Source organism: Oculina patagonica, chromosome 14 (genome assembly GCF_052425735.1).
Source record: "Oculina patagonica isolate OP01 chromosome 14, crgOcupat, whole genome shotgun sequence".
Classification (NCBI taxonomy): domain Eukaryota; kingdom Metazoa; phylum Cnidaria; class Anthozoa; order Scleractinia; family Oculinidae; genus Oculina; species Oculina patagonica.
The window spans coordinates 4,840,160-4,858,028 of NC_135771.1; the positions used below are offsets into that span (position 1 = coordinate 4,840,160).

Sequence of the window (17,869 nt, forward strand, 5' to 3'; positions counted from 1 at the left end):
TTATCATGATATTCAGTCTCGTGGATCTAATTTCACTAATCGTTTCATGCAGGCATTGTGCTTGGTGAAATAACATGGTGTAGGACTTTCAACTAAAGACTGCCCCTTGCGTCACGCCAAAACGCTACTAGGGACCCCTGGCTAAACAAAGCATCGCATTATTCATTTTTTTATTATTTATGTCTCAGATCACGATGAATGTAAAAGTGGTCATCACGGCTGTAGCCAGATTTGTGGCAACACTCCAGGAAGTTACTACTGTACATGCAAACCGGGATACTATCTGGCGTCTGACTTCAGGACATGTAAAGGTAATTTTAATGCCTGAACGTAGATGGATATTTGGAAAGATGGTTAACAAATCAACCTGATATATTTCCACGGTTTATGCAATAAATTGGCACCATAGTTGTATTGAACACTCCATGAGAATTACGTGTATGTTACACTTAGCTATATTGACCAATCATAGCACGTGCAGTTGTGAGTCCTAGATATGAGTCGGCTCTGACCAAACGCCAATGAGCCAATGAAATCTGACTGGTCCTGTATACCCAACTGTTATCCTTTCTTTAACTAATCACTAGCGCATGGCACTACTCAAACTTTAATCTGTGTTTTAACTCGTAAAGTATCAACGAATAAACAGCAGGGTGAGTGCTAATATCAACTTTTTATCAGGATATCCTTGTTTGTCAATATCAACGCCAACCAACGGCTACATGAACTGTACAGGAAATACAATGGACAGCGTTTGCCAGTTTAGTTGTCAAACCGGTTATGAACAGGTTGGGTCACAGTTACGCACGTGCCTTGCTAATGGCCAATGGAGTGGAAAACGTGCATTTTGCAAAGGTAATGAAGGCTATGTTGCACTTCACGTTTAAAACGTGTACATTGTCCTGAAAAATTCATTTTCATTACTTTATCACCGAGCTTAAAATTTACCATCTTTATTATTTACAACACACTTGATGATTTCGACATTGCCGATCCTAGCAGTATGCAGGACGCGTGCCACATATCAACCTAGTAAATGGCCCAGCTCACAAAGAGTCTCTCGTAGCTCAGTTGGTTAGAGCGCCCAACAGGTATCTGGGAGGCCATAGGTTCGATTCCCGTCGGGGACTCAGAATTTTTCTTTGTCCCATGCTCGTGTCATTGTTGAAAAATTTATTTTCATTATACATGATGTACTTGCTAACTTCATGGTCATGTACCGTAAAGATTACTGCCACATCGAGCATTTCCCTTGAATGTGTTTTTTCACTCTGTAGTGTAGAAAGGAATTTTTAAGAAGGTCATATCCTATTTACCTTTTTTCATTAACAGTACCTTAATTAGCAATACGAAGCACATCGACTCTTCTTTCAATCAATCAATCAATCAATCAATCAATCAATCAATCAATCAATCAATCAATCAATCAATCAATCAATCAATCAACCAACAAATCAATCAATCAATCAATCAATCAATCAATCAACCAACCAACCAACAAATCAATCAATCAATCAATCAATCAATCAATCAATCAATCAATCAATCAATTAGTCAGTCAGTCAGTCAGACAATCAACCAATCAACCAGTCAGTCAATCAATCAATCAATCAATCAATCAATCAGCCATCCAACCAACCAATTTATCAGTCAGTCGGTCATTTATTTCATCTATTTTATGAAATACTTCATAGCAGTATTTAAGGATAGGTTGTCATCCCATTCAATGACACAGCGTTTTCTTTTTCAGTAAAGCGTTGCAGCAAACCTTCACCTCCTACCAATGGCTATATTCAAATCCCTTGTTCAACCGTCTATAAAGGAAAATGCTCGTTTGCATGTACTTCTGGTTTCTTTCTGAATGGGACACAAACTGTGTCGTGTTCAGCTGATTCCAAGTGGAGACCAAGCTTTGGTCGTTGTGATGGTAAGACCATATTATCTATCTGTGTGGGAAACGAAAGGCTTCTAGGATAAGTAGAAAGCAGTCGTGGTCTATCTCGAACCGTGCGTTTAATTGGTTTTTACAATCGTTAGCTATTTACTTATCATTAACGTGGCTGGTACGCTGGTTGTCATGTTGGAAAAATTGCGTAAAATGTTTGTCTGATGAAAAAGGAAGAGTTTCTACTGAAAAATTTAGACCATTCGATCTCGTTCTCTATAAACGATGATCAATTCAGCATTCAGATATCCACTCTTTGAAATCTTGATAGATAGTTTATTTGATATTTTTACACAACAGTCTAATTGACTAAAACTGAATTGCGTAAAAAATTACAAATTAAAGAGATAAATTATGTAAAAAACATATTTGATACAACTATTAAAATCTATTATAACTATATTTAGTTGTGTGGAATGACCGTCTCCGTGGGAACCCCACAAGAAGGAAGGAGGCCAGGGCGAAGATGCGGATCGTTGTCCCGACGTTCGTTCTCCTGCCTTAACACCGAGACTAGTGCTGCCGAAGCTATGGGAATCATAGGTTTTCGAGACATTGTCTTCGAGTTGACAACTTAACATACTTAAATCAGCCGTGACACAGCCCCTTTAAAATTTTCCATAGACCTCGTAGCAATTAGTTTCTGTTACATTTATATGACCATTATTGCATCTTAGTCCAGCTTCTATTAATTTTTTAAGTGAGAGAATGTATCATTAAACAGGGACAAGTTAATCATCAATTTTAAAACCAGAATTCTGACAGTTATTTGTGACGATTTTTTTTCTTTTGCAGTGATAACAGTTTGTAATCCTAACCCTTGCCTTCGTGGAGGTGTCTGCCGTTCTATTAACAGTACAGCGTATCGATGTAATTGCACCAAAACTGCTTATACCGGCAACAAGTGTCACCTGGGCGTTTTTCGCACGCCGAAGTACCCTCGTCTTCAAGTAGGGTTTAATTTAAACATCACTTTTACACTTTCTCCTCCCGAAAATGATTTGGTGATGACACCGAGTGGCCCGGGAGTAGAATTTCACCCACGATCGTTGTTAGTTTCGCCTGCTGGACTTCCAAAGGGAACACTTTATCAAGCGAAAATGGCAATCACGGCTCGCCTGCCCGGCGCGCATCTGATCAAATATACATTGTCAGGCGTTGATGCTAAATCCTACCAAACAGTGCTCCCAGATGTCGTGAGCGTAGCTGAGAATGATACACTTTGTAATGACACTGCTTCCATCAGTTTTCCGTCGGGATGCCATAAATTGAGATTGTTTAAGTGCCATAACGGTGATGATTTCCTGAATGCCATGTCCACAGAGTCTTGGAAACGTTACAAACGACAAGTTAGCACAGAAGGTTTTATCACCATTTTGTCTTCAAATCTTACATTACCATTGGCATTAAGAGGAAGCTTTGACAAAATGAGTCTTTCCTCTATTCAAACTGATCAGAAAGGAGAATGCAAAGCACATACAAATATGCAGTGTCTTCCAACTGAAACATTGGCTTCGGCTTTTCTCAAATCACTGAACGCTAGTTTTCCGATTTGGTTCCGGCTGGTTCCTTCAAAAACTTTTTCCAACTTTAAGGCAAATGACATGATCACCTACATATGGAAAGGCAAGCAACTGAAAGGCGTTTTACAAGACATGGAGCTTTCAATAAGCGAAGAATCGTATTACTCTGTCCTTCTCTACACTAACGCCATAACTGTGAAGGTGGGAAAAAGCATTGTAAAACTCCCCAAGTACGACGAAAACACACATCTTATCATTGCTGCGGAACTTTGTTCACAGTCGCTTTATACCAAAGTGCTAGTTGCCTTTAATCCACTCTCTTACAGTGCCTTAGATGGTATTCCAGTTTATCAGCAACTTGCACAACATGGTTGGAAAGTCTCTGCTTTGGCTTTACAGTTTTCCTTGTCAAATGCTTTACACTACTCGGTACATCTATTGGATCAAACCGAAACCCAGATTTCCGGCAACTTGGAACTCTATGGGAGAGTAGAAAAGTCTGTGAATGGATCCTTATCCCGTCAGCTCTGTCAGCGTGCGTGTGGCAGGCAGTGTGATTACTCACCTTCAAGACAGAAACGAGGTAAGATATCGAATGCGCAGTCAGGGCTTTGCTTGATGCGTCTTAAGCCGTGTCCACATAAGACATCTATTATAATCCGCGATCAAAGCATAGTCAAGGCTATTATATTCCATCCAATTTCTTTCAGTCATGTTTTGGTACGGGTCTGCTGAAATGGAAATATAGACAGACATACGACAATTCCAAGGTGCTTTTTCACCCCCAAAAGGCTCCATTAGTACAAACTCACATTCTTGCCGCTGATTTCCGGGCATTCTATTTTCGCCGCGAAACTTTTGCATAGTCTTGTTTCAAATAGCCTGCGAGCTGGCAGGAGAGGCGAGTGCTGTGGACGGGCGGCGAACGGCAGGGGGAGCCGGAGGAGGAGGGGGGGGGGGGAGGAGCGGACCGCGCGGGCCGCCCGCCGAAGCAGCACCGCACTCGACTCCCGCCAGCTACGCAGGCTATGTTTCAAACTGTGAAGTAGGCACGGTATTGTTCACCGGCCATTTCTTGGGTTATTTCATTCTATAACTGTTTTTCAAATTTGTTGTACATACTGCTTAGCCCGCTTTGCATCGTTTCTTTACGGTAACCCAATAAAGGTCGGGATCAGGAGTTTGGATTCTGTATGACGCACTAAAATTTATTTGAAACAATACTCAAGAGGTTTATTAGAGTAACTATAACCCTAGCATAATCAGGGATTACAATTAATCGTAATTGACGTCTAATGTAGTTTGTCGGCCGTGATTCGGAAGAACTACAAAACCATCTTAAAACAACTGCCCTCCGTCTACGAAGAGGTAAGTTTTCAATGAAAGAAGCATATCTTGAGCTAAAATATACAAATACATCTTTTTATATTTCCAGGTATTTGATGACCAACGGACCACTTGGAGAGCTGGTTTGAAAGGAAACGCTACCATAAACATAATCCTAACTCTGAGGAAGAAAGAATTTCCCATCGAAGTGTTTTTTGACGAATGTACAGGTTTCGTGCAATATCTAGGTAGGTTTAAGCAATATCTTGGAATATCTAACAAGCTATCTGTGGTCAGAACCTGCAAAGAAAAAACCCGTTTATTAAGGGCCTGATTACATGAGCCGGACTGGCTCGGTTTGACGAGAACTGGGCACGCTGTTAAACGCAACAAAAATCAATTTTGCGATTACATGACAACCGGGCTACCCTGGGTGCCAGTGGTTTTTTTTGGCGGCGACAACGAGCGGCGAAGTCACGATCGAACGACCACGATCGCGGCTTCGCCGCTCACAAATAGTGTCTTTCCTGCAAAAAAAAACCCCTCTGGCACCCAGGGTACAACTCAGCCAGCCCGGCTAGCCGAGATCCCGGTTTCGCGATGGCGGGATACCAACTAGCCGGGATGAAAATTTTCCATGTAATCGCGTTCACCGGGCCAGCATTAAATTTATCTTTCAAGCACACTGCCGACCACAAACTGAATCAATATTCTTCTTTCTAAATAGGATGTAGAGGCAGAACAACTCATGTAGCTGCATAAGTGTAGAAAATAAAACTACCAAATTGCTGAAAAAGGACATCAACATCATTCGACTCAATCTTCGTGTCAAAATCATTCGTGCTAAATATAAACCAGCCCGGCTCATGTAATCAGACCCGATGTGGCATGCGCACATGCACACGTACGTTTTAATTTCTGGGCTTGGAACGCGGTTGTATGTCAGTTTGCCTCGAATTCTGACTGATTCTATGGCTTGAAAGCATTTCATATGATTGATAACAGACTGCCATTATATTAAATAAAAACTATTTTTCTTCGAACACCGCCAACTTTTATAGAAAATTTATCTGACAGCTTCTGGTGTCACCATGTCTCAGATCATTTTTTGAGCGGGGCAGATACTTAACAATTATTCGCCGAAAGCGAAGTGATTATTCAACAATAATCACCGAGCCTGAGGCGAATAATTGTTTTAGTATAATTTTCAGAGGTGAATATCAAAAACTGCAAAATAACAATTGAAAACACGAAAACAACAAACAGAACTGCTCGCTTGCATACGTGTAAACCAGTTTAATTCATCGATTGAAATCATAATTTACACTCAAGTTTTAGCAATAAAACGGAACGAAACAAACACTACGAAAAAAGATAGATATCCGGTACCTTTGTTTAATCGTTAGTGGCTTCTGAGCAATCGTGTGAATCCTCTCAAAATTACTAGCTCCAGTGAGAAGAGAACTAAATAATGTTTTGACAGTCGATCTGACTGAGTTCACGGCGGTGTGCGATCTCCAAAACCACCATGTTTTAATAAGATCAATTCTAATGCCTTGAAAACCATCTCTTGGAAAATTTTTTTAGGCCAAAAGCCTTGGTAGTAAATTAACAAAATTCCCAACGTTTCAAATGTCCAGGATTTGGAGTGATTTCTTTTAAATAAGAGAAATTTTCATTCAGCTAATGCCGCCATGTTCCTGGCCTGGATGGCAAACGTGGCATGGCTAAGTAGCCAAACCTTCAGATGTAATATTTACCTAGCGCGGTGAATATTGCGACATAGTCCGAGCTTCTCGACCAATCAGAATTAAATTTACCTCTTTAGTGTCCAATGCTTGGTTAAAATTTACATACTTTTATTTGTTTTTGCAAATCAGATACCTCAAAAAGTTATTCCTGCGAGATTCAAGACAATTACACACTATTTCTCAATGGATCTGTGGCCAAGGACCCCTTTACGTCAAATTATCTTGGTTCATTTATCGAAGGTGTCAAAAACAAAGTTAATTTCTTCGCCTATGCGCACAACGCGAGGAACGCTTCTTCAAGACAATCGCCTGGATACGCCTTTCACACGGGATTCTACTTAGAAGGAACAACCAAGTTTGGACCATTGAAGTTTCCTAGTATGTCTATTAAAACAGAAATATTTTCCCAGGACTTCAACAGGTGTAGCAATCATATAATTGCCCCAGGTTTGAACATTTCTGGCACATTCCAAAAACATGAAGTTCTCGGAAGGTTTTTCAATTGTAGTGAAGGAGATTCGCTTCAGATATTTGTCCCTTCTGATAATGAAAATACTACTAAAGGAACGCTCAGTACCAATGTTGGTCTGCTTGGTCATTCCTTCCAAACCCGAGTGCGATTTGCAAATGATTCTGTGAGCTTTCAAAAGGAGTTAAATCTCTTTCACGACTTCCCTATCTCTCTAAACGTTACAAGCAAACTGCAGAGGTGGGACATGCTGCTTCTAAAGGTGCATGGAAGGTTCAAAAGAAGTGATCCTGATGGCCATAACTCACTGCAAGACCTGGTTGAAAGTATGATCAATGACTATGTTAAAATTGTTGCTGAAAATACTTTCCACCGACTTCAGTTCTTACAAAGAACAGAAGAGAAAGTGACCTCGCAAATTGATACAAGCGATAAAAGACTCTACGAAGCAGAAAAGGTCCTGCAGAAGGCCGTTAAACAATATCTAGTGGCCCTAAGAGAAGAACAAGCAAACTTAATGGAAGTTCAAAGGGCAGAAGTTGCTGTCTCCAATGGAAGTTCAGAGTTAACTCAGATTAAGTCAGATCTCGAGAATTTGTGCTCAGTAGCCGAATGTCCTTATGTTTGTGCATCCGGGACGTCCTGCAGTACGTGCTACAAGGATCTAATCACCAAGGAGCAAGGACTGTGTCCTGGAACGTGCCATAACGTTGAACAAAGGAGAGTAGCACCCTTTGAAAAGACAGAGACGTGCGAAAAGGACAAATGTGAGAGCTCAGAGAGAGATTTACCCGACTTCAGTTTTGCAAACCTGAAATGCGAATTCAATCCAGAGAACATAGTTAGAAAATATGCGGAGAGCCTAGCAGTGAGTGCCTTAACAGGTCTTGTTGTAACAACAAACCCTTGGCTAGCTGCTGCTGCCTATGTTGGAGCGACAGTAATTGTAAATGAGGCTAGTAGCAAAATCAAGTCGACAAAGTGCGGTGACTCTCATGAGTGGAACTGCGAAGTAATACCTTATCCTTGTGACGTGCCATCGTATAATTATGTTTACATCGAAACACCTTTTTCTTGCCAGCTTGCCTGCGAGATAAACGTTATAAAAGAAACAATTGCGTCCCCTTGCTGTTCATCAGTAAACTGTGCAACAAGAATAGTGGACATGAAATGCCAAGAGAAAAATGCATTCTGCAGAATCGTGAGGAATAAGGCCTTGTCCAAGTTCGACGCAGCAAAACGAAATCTGGTAAAACCATTTACAGATTTACAGCAGGCAAAGAAAAGGCACAATATTGCAAAAATGAATTTGGTGAAACGAAAATTGGAGCTCGAGGAGGCCACTAGCAATCGTGATTTACTTCAAAGAGCACACCGTGCAGTCCTTAAAGCTGCTAACATTTCAAAGATGGCGACTAAGCAGAATCGTGCTCTTCTTGCAGATGCAGAAAAGTTGGCCCAGCTTTGGAACGGTACCAACAAAACTTGTCCAGTGAAAATAAAGCAGATATCATTTGATGTTACCTTATCCTCGCCTTCTGAAAGTCAAATTCCAGTATTGTTCAAAATAGCGTCAACGAGCAAAGAGAAAACAATTTTTCCAATCGTCAATTTTGCATTACTTAACGAGTCTTTGAGGCAAACGGCTAAGAAAATCGTTAAGGAGCTTTTCGGTAATGCAAATATTGTTCTTCGTTCTGCGCATCCATTAAATCAGCTGGCTTCTACACAGAGCAAAGGAAGAAAGAAGCGCTCGGTTGACGAAGGCAGCTCCGATGTAACAACTTTGATGGAGTTTAAGAAGAAATGTGCTCTGGTAACAAACTATCAGCGTGCTCTTAGCAACATAATAGGCTCACTTTATAACATCTCCACAGAATCTTCACTTCTTCTCAACAACGCAACGAATGACACGTTGAAAGTAAAACATGCAGAGGCACATGATTTTGCCGTTAACGTTACGCAAGCTTCCAAGTTAGGACTTTCTGAAAAGGATGTCGATGACTCCGTCATAGCAGTGCCTGCCGACGAGGAGGTAGTGAACGCGTCTAGTTTAGTGGAACTTAGAAATGTTACCAACCGCAATAAAGTCCAAACAGCGATAGATATGGTGTTCAGAGACTGGGAAGCAAGTATGGAGACCGTTTTCAATTTTACATCACTGGAATGTAATGGCTTTGTAGATTGCATGGAGGATTTTGTAGACAACTTGCTTTATCTCTACCAAGGGATCGATCTCCCGGGGGTAGCCCGTTTGCAGAGACAAATTGCAATACTCAGCACAGAGGTCAAAAGCCTGCTTTCCCATGAAGACCTTTCAGTGGCTGAAGCTGCCGAAAAGTCCTCAAGAATTCTGCAGATGTTGAGAGATATAAAAGACAAAAACGTCTTCTGTGCAGTCGCTCCTAACATAACTCATAATCCCGTGGCGAAGAAAGATTTGAAAATAGGACAAACACTCGAGTTGTCTTGCAAAGCAACTGCAGACCTAGTACCATCTTATCGCTGGAGAAAAAATGGCGTTCTTATTCCAGGAAGCAACACAGAAATTCTGCGCATCGGGAAAGTAACAGAAAATGACAGTGGTAACTACACGTGCGAAGCATACAACCACGTGAAGGTGCAAATGTCAACACCCTCTCACATTTTTGTACATGCACCTCCAAACTTGGTGCACCAGCCTCCAAGCAACATGAACATACCCGTTAACACTGGATTTCATATACGATGCAATGCAACCAGCAATACAAAGCCACTTCGATATCAATGGCTTTTCATGCCTATTTATGGAGATAGTTATAGCTTGGTTCCAAATGGCAATTTCTCTGTTCTGAGTTTTAACTCTGTGAAAAGACAAGAAGAGGGATTTTACAAATGCAACGTTTCCAGCCCATTCGACTACACCCTATCTCGTAGCGTCCGTCTTCGTGTTCTTGGCTTCTCTTTGGTTGTTCCTTCCCTTGGATTATCTTTCGAGATTGTCGGAGACAACAAAAGCCTCCACGACGCCTATGAAGAGTTTAACAAGGTGCAAAATGGTGAAAATCCGCTTCATGTCAACAAAAACTTCCAGCAAGAAGTGGAATTAGCATTCATCAGGATCGTTTATAACTTAGTTGACCTTCCTTCCAATGCAGTTCAGGATCTCACGATAGAGGACTGTGAAATCATTGACGAAGACAACAATGTCTCTTGCAATGTGTCTTTCAGACTTCGTAGCTTCAACATGACGGGACCCGAGTCTGTGAACAGAACCGAAGAAGAAAACGCTGTGAGTGTCATGGATTCTGTTAAGCAGTTACAAAGTGCTGCGGCCAGGCTGGTGAATGAGTCAAATGCAAGAGGTATCAATTTAAACGTCAGGGGAGTTGGCTTAAAGATTGATGCAACATCCTGGAATGTTGGAGAATACATATCGTTATGTCCCATTGGCAAAGTTCTCTATGAGAACAACTTCGTTTGTGGTAAGAATTTTTTCTTTGCTTAATTAGAGCAGCTTTTCTAAACAGCGTACAATACATTTTCATTTGCTTATGTAGCCAGTAACGCTGGATTATTTCGTCTTGCCAGTGCCCTAAAGGGCAGCGTCACGGATCTAAAAAAGTTAGTTTAAAAGCTATAGTCAGCATTTGTAAAGTCGTCGCTTCTCTTTCATTTTTCTGTTCCAGTCAATTGTCCACCGGGTACTCGTGGAGCCATTAACGGGACGTCGCCCGCCTGCTTCCCTTGTCCCGAAGGAACATATCAGCCTGAGCAAGGACAGACGTCCTGCGTGCCTTGTCCCGTGGGTTCAAACTCCCGCAGAACGGGATTGGAGTATCTGTCTTCTTGTAAAGGTAAGAGATGATATTTGTTTGGGTAATGTCTTTTTCATTTGGTTGAACTTCACATTTTGAGCCCTGACAGTGGTCAAAATCTACCTTCTCCTTTTACTGATAAAATGAAATCAGATAAGCAAGTTAGAAGAAAAAAAGTTTGATCAGCAAAAGAAAATTGGCGATTTGTCCAACAAATTCTTCCAATCAGTAATACAAGGAACGACATGCGGAGCAGTTATGATATTTTTCCCAACCACTACAAAGCAGGGTACTTGCAGGTTGGTTCAAATAAGGCAAAAATAGTTTTATTTGACCGTCTCTTTGCTTTTAATCTGAAATAACTTGATGGCAAGAGAAAGAAGGAAAATAGCTTGAGAGATCTTTTTTTATCCTATGAAGCTCTGCCATTATACTTCAATGGTTAGCTTAAGAGCACTTTGTATACCCGGTACTGATAGATCCAACAGATAATCACGTGGGCAGCACGGAGCACGCCTGGGCTCGATTACCAGCCGCTGTTCGGGGAATGAGCCCGCGCTCTTCTCGGGGAGAAACAAAAACCGGACTCGAGAGAGCAGCGGAAATCGAGCCTACAGCATGCCTCGACATTAAAGCACAGGCCAAACGAAGATGAAGGTTGATGAGAGTTGACTCTCATGAAAGTTAATTTTCGTCAACTCTCATCGACTCTCCCCAAATCGGGCCAAACGAGAACGAGAGTCGTCAAGAGTCCGTCGACTCTCAAGGAAAATTCGAGAAGGGGGGGGGGGAAAACGAGAGCGAGAGTTTGAACTCTTATCAACTCTCATCCTCTTTTGGCCCGGACTTTAATTACAATATTTTGGCCCATAATGTTTGCTTATGGATCGAAACCAAACCACAAAACTAGCATAAGTGTCTTTCTAACGCACAACATCTCCCTTCTCCGAGAGACTCTCACCACATCCCAAAGAAAAAATAGTCTTCGTTGCTTGGAAAAGCGCTTGTTGAAAAGTAGACTTTCTCATTTTTACAGATCTGTCACCAGAAACTACCACCTCTCAGACTTCCCAGCCCCCAGATGTCTCTACAAACCCATCCGTACCTTCCACATTTTCCGTGAGCACCTCAAAAGAACCTGGAAATGATGAAGACACAACTAAGGAGACTAAGGAGCCTAAGGCTATGGATCTTCAAAGTCACAACGACGTTGCTTCCAAATGGAAAGTAGCGTTTGGAGTTTGTATGGCTATAATTATCATACTTCTAGCAGGTTAGTTGTAACGAACAGATTTGGAGTATACGCCCGACCCTGGGCGGGTTTTGCTAAAAGCAGGCCCGCGGCCCAACGGCCCGCAGCTTAACAGATTTTTGGTCAGTGGTAAATTGAAGCGCATACTTAGATGTGCATTGTCGAGTGTGGTCTACAATGGACGATGGTGAGTTTTTGGTTTCTTTGCAATTTTAATCATTTCAATCCTCTGTACATATGCTCGGAGAGCTGTAAAAATTATTTAAGAAGCGGGTAGGTTGAAAAATTACAGAAGTTCATAAGCTTATGAACTTCTGAAAATTATAAAGAAAGAAACGAGCGTTTCAAGTCTGTTCAAACTTCCATTGTTGAAAACTTTCGTCCTCTGAGCTATCGGTTTCTGTAAACAGACGGACGTAAATATATTATGAAACAAATGGTTTTTTTTTTTAGCATAAAGCAACAAACAGTTCCAAGGATTGCTGAGGATTAAAATGATTGAAATTGCAAGAAAAAACAAAAACTCACCATCGGCCATTGTAGACCACACTCGACGATGCACATCTGAGCATGCGCTTTAATTTACCACTGACCAAATATCTGTTAAGCCGCGGGCCGCCGGGCCGCGAGCCGTGAAGTGGACCGAGGGCCGCGGGCCTGCTTTTAGCAAATCCCACCCTTGGGTAAACTTTCAGAACTTTACCCAGAGCTTTACTCTGCGATATATGAGCTGTATAGATTTATGGGATGCCTTAAGTGGCGGCGCTTCAATTGAGACGGTTTAAAATTTTTTATGTTCTGTTTTGTTGTTTTGTATTGTTTTCTGCTTTTTTTGTTTTTGTTTATGTTGTGTTTTGTTTTCTATGTTTTGTTGGTTTTGTACCCATTGGATGAGTTGGCTTTCCCCCCTTCGAAAGCTGAGATGGCGACTCTGCTTTCCTATTCTTTTCGGGAGCGAGAGTTCTAGCATTGGGAAATGGATTAACAAAGGGAGGAAAATGAAATCACCTCCCAAGCAGAGACATTTTCAACCAATATGCGTTGACTGGAAATGTAACACCGAGACAATCAAAATCCGCGGCAATTCATGCAAAATCAAAAACTTAAAAAATTAACAATGAAAATGACCACACCTAACCGGTTTGTCCAATTCTTACTTCAGGAGTTGTGTTCTACGCCATAAACTACCGTGTCAAGAAAATCGGCTGGTTTCAAGCGACCCCAGGTAACTCCAACAAGAAAGAAGAGAATCCCAGAATCCAGAATTTCCAGAATCCTATTTACGATGTGAATGAGGCTGACCAACAAGAGCCAGTGAACAGTCACGAAAACCCAGCTTACCAGATGACAGACGACCCTAACAGGGAGGAAAAGATGACACAGTCTAACGTGTATCAAACAATAACGATTCCCGTTGGTGATGCGAACATTGTTGACAAACAGGCGCCAGGGTACAGCCACGAAAACCCAGCATACCAGATGACGGATGACCCTGACGGCGAGAAAAAGATGGCACAGCCTGATGTGTATCACACAATCGAGAATCCTGTTTGTGATGTGAACGGGGTTGCCAAACAGGAGCCAGGGTACAGCCACGAAAATCCAGCCTACCAGATGACGGATAATCCTGACAAAGAGATCTAAACCTTCGAAATGTGCCATACTGTTACTGCCTGATATTGCTTTTGAGTAGGTTTTCATCATGACACGATTATGTTAGGTTTTTATTACTTAGTAGAAACAAATCACCAATAGAGTTAGTTTTTAAGCAAATACGTTGAGCTGTTTACTCCTCAGTTGGTTCAGCCTGTTGTGGACCGGGGACAGGCAAAATAAACACATGCAAACACGAAGCATAAATGAGTTACAAAAGACGGTCCTTTTGCTCTTTTAGACCCATCTCTTTATTGGTTTCTCATCCGCGTGAGTTTGCGCATTAGTGCCCCCGTCTATTTCGTTCGTTTCCCAGATTCGGTGAGACTACAGCAGGCTACGGTTATAGTTGAAGCTTAGAAACCTAAATATCGATATCTAAATCTAATCAAAACATGATTTAACCCTCTTAAATTTGCTACGTATTCGCCCAAAGCAAATTAGAAGTAAATCAATTTTTGCGTTTAGTGGCATATGGCGCATTTTGTTTCAAAGGTCATGCGTGAACTTTTATTCGCCTTTTTTTCTTTTTACAAATTCAACATTTCAAGTATTCTCAAATTGAAACTACCAGAGCAGCGTTTATTGTGTTGGAGTTTTTTTTTTCTTGAAAAAAAAGGAAAGAATTTCCTGTAGTATCTTACTCTTAAAACGGAATGTTGTAAGGACCTTTCCGCCTCTGAATTGAACTTCCAGCCCTGCAGTTTTCTCCTATCAAGCTCTAAATCTTCTTAACCTCCCCGTATTAAATTCAAGAAGGCAGGTCATGCTAGAGGTAAAATCTGATCAACTCATGAGAAAGGCATTGATTAAAATACAAATTCTCTCAATGAATTTATTAAAAATGTATGCAAACAGAAGGAATTTTGATGCTGCACTGGACTATAGCTAGGCAGAAAAAAAGTCTTTTTTCACACATTCTGCTATCGGACATTCATCCTCTGATAAAATTGTTCTTAACTTTTTGGGGATATTTGAGATATGTTGAAATCGTTAAAAAATGCTGGGCTTAGTTTTCATTAATTGCTTTTTTAAGTAGATAAGTTTGATGTGATTGCAACGTTATTATTGAAGCGAGTCATACTCAGAATGTTGTTGCAGTTAGTTGTTTTAGCCTTGGTTTTGGACGACGGATTGTAGGCAGTTCTTTGCTTTGTTCGCCACGATTTCTATATCGACATAAATTAGATTATACCGTAAAAAATTGCTAATTGCTAAAATACGCCTGCAAGGAATAATTACGTCGACATGTCGTATTTAAAGGCGTCTAAATGTCGAAATGAAATGCTTAAAGCAGCTGTATGCCTTATCTGAAAAGAAAATTGAAAAGCTAAACTTTATATGAAAATTTAAATTGCATGGCACACTTATCGTACCGCAGTGAGAACGCAAACAAACAACATCATGAAAATTAATAATCTCGTCGCAAAATGGAAATTGGAACTGCACTGATGCTCGCTTACAGTCCAAACTGCATGAAGTTTTATATTTGTAGTAAAGTTTAGTTTCATATATACCGCATTTTATATTGCTTTAAACTTTTGGAGAGATGGATCTAAAGGTCTCTTATGAAATAAATTATGAACAAAGATGATGATGGTGACGTGACGACTATGTAAGGATGTTATTTGACGATGATGGCGGTGGTGGGGGAGAGATAATAGTGATGATTATGATGTTGATGATGATGATGATGATGATGACGACGACGACGATGATAGGAGTGGCGGGAATTCCTTTTTTTATTTCCGTTCGTGCGTTTAAAATTTTTTCATTCGAGACAGTTTGCGAAGAATCGAATCCAAGAGGGTATTCTTTGACTAGATATGGTTTTTGAGACTTGAATGATGGTACAGTTAGTGTGCAGACAAAATTTCAGTAGTGAATGTTTAATAGTTTTTGGACGAAAACATTATTTTGCTTATTTGCTGATATATCTTTGACAAATTTTAAATGTTTCTGTTCGGACGCCAGTTTCCGGAAATACTGTTTACTGTTCTCTGATATTGGTCAAACAAGTCCAATACAACCAATTAGAGACGCTACACTGATCACGTTTAAGGGCGAAGCGTTCCGGGTCCAAAAACGCTGGGCTCCAGGCCTCCGGAGCAGAATTATTTTAGGGAGCAAAACGAAGAGGCTTCTGGCTCCCGGTCGAGTCTCAAACGTGACTCTCAGTGGTTATTTAGAAACTGGTGCGAGAAGATTGTTTAATTTATGTAAGCAATAATTAAAATAAGTTAAACATTTTAAACTTCATATATACCTTGCTTTTCTGGAGTTATCCAGAGATATTTTGCTAGAGTTTTGTTATAGCAGTAATAAAATTCTAAAAGTTATATTTGATCGTCTGTTGTGTTATTTTATTCTCATCACTTCTGCGAAAACATGATCCAAACCACACCCTTTTATAAAACATTTTTAACACGAAAGGGTAACCATTTCATATATGGAAAATAGTACCCATTCCAAATACCCACAGTAGAACCATTGCATCATTTTTCTAAACGAATCAGTCGTAAGGCGCGTCTATTCCGAATATTTTTAACGGCCCTTGTGATACCTTAGGGGCACTTTTTTCTTACCCTTTTCTATACTCCAACTCGTGAAACCCCTACCCTTTTAATACCTACGGTCTGAAAAAGGTACACCTTACGAGTGTAGCCTCTCCGTATAGTCCACTTTAGGGAACGCGGAGACAATAGCTCAAATTAGTGATGAATGAAATATTGATGCTTTCGAAATTATTTCACGGGCCACGTAAGAAAAACGTAGACCAATTTCAGGCCGTTCAACCTTTGTCATGTTATAATTAGATGAGAACCTGCGTATTTCGACTCAAACACGGTCTTGCGCTTGTCACGCATAAACTTGCTAATTCTGTTCATTATTTTTATTCATCTCTGTCGCGGATAACGCTCTACTTCCTTCACAAATCACTTTTCTCATTTTCCACACACCACGTGCTACTCAAAACATCATAACACCTGGTCACGTTTGACATATCAGATGTCACGGACACGCTATTTAGCTTTGAGCCATTCTCGACCCCAGAGCACTTCTCTTTTGCGCATGACTGACGGCGAGAAGAGCTCTGGGAAACTCCACGCAAACGTAGCCAAAATCTGGCTACGATGTCTCTATTGCGCACGCTCCACATTCCAGAGACAAAAAACGGCTCTTACAAAGATTACTAGCAGTAGCATTACGTTGAAAAATTCAGCAAAAATTACTGTTACAGCTTTAACTCGTGTAAAGCCCCAATAAAGTCAAAATCAGCAAGGTAGTTCTTCTAAATGGATATTTGATTTTAAAATGTTCAACAACTGAATAATTAGTCATTCGACTGTTATATTTATTCACCAGAGACTAGACTCTGCGTTTTATGCAAATTTAGATCGTGTCACGTAATTGTAATCAGTGCTGTTTTGGACGATTGTCATCGTTATTCATTAAACATGCTTATTTGAGTGAAGAAGAATTGCTCCAAGACTGTTGATGGCCTCCAAACAGAAATACATCCGAAAACAAAACATATTACGATTGCGTGCACAATCTATGATTTGCATAAAGCACAAACATTCAATTTCCCAGGGGCCAGGACAACCATCCCGTCGCACGTTCAAATTTTGGCGCGTTACAGTTTGACCAATCAGAGGTGTTTTCATTGTTTCAACGAACTTCAAATGAGAATAAGCTCTGTTCCAGGGTTGCCCAGAGCTCTTCTCGCCGTCTGTCATGCGCAAAAGAGAAGTGCTCTGGGGTCGAGAATGGCTTTGAGCGAGTACGTCTCGATACGTCATATATACGAACGATTCAGCAAGATTGAATTGCACTCGAGCTCGCTTCGCACGACTTAAAAATACCTCGCGCTTTTTCCATTTCTGTGAACTACCCGTTATTTCGTGCAAGACAATAAAGAGCGCAAGAAAAATACGATCATAAGCGTTTTTGTATGAGGAAACGAATATCAGCACGGCAGGAATAAATAAGTCAACATGCCTGATCATATCTGTATTATACGTGAACTGTTTGAGCAATTTTGAGTTAATGTATATGTTACATCCTGTACACGATATATATCTACGGTAATATCAGAGTCTGTTAAAAAATGGTTTCCTGGTTTGGTTTTCGCTGGATCCTACAACGACTC

At 40.7% G+C, this 17,869-nt stretch overlaps 1 protein-coding gene across 1 annotated transcript in view; it reads left to right on the top strand.

Moving 5' to 3' along the window:
* Positions 1–13,769, top strand: part of LOC144639079 (uncharacterized) — a 26,915-nt gene extending 13,146 nt beyond the window's left edge. Inside the window, 10 exon segments of the mRNA XM_078498337.1 lie at positions 189–311; positions 682–855; positions 1,751–1,927; positions 2,741–3,981; positions 3,983–4,051; positions 4,904–5,042; positions 6,675–10,478; positions 10,683–10,850; positions 11,848–12,084; positions 13,226–13,769. Of these exon segments, the coding sequence (XP_078354463.1) occupies positions 189–311; positions 682–855; positions 1,751–1,927; positions 2,741–3,981; positions 3,983–4,051; positions 4,904–5,042; positions 6,675–10,478; positions 10,683–10,850; positions 11,848–12,084; positions 13,226–13,707 (6,614 nt within the window). The 3' untranslated portion in view covers positions 13,708–13,769.
* Positions 13,770–17,869: the final 4,100 nt, after the last annotated feature.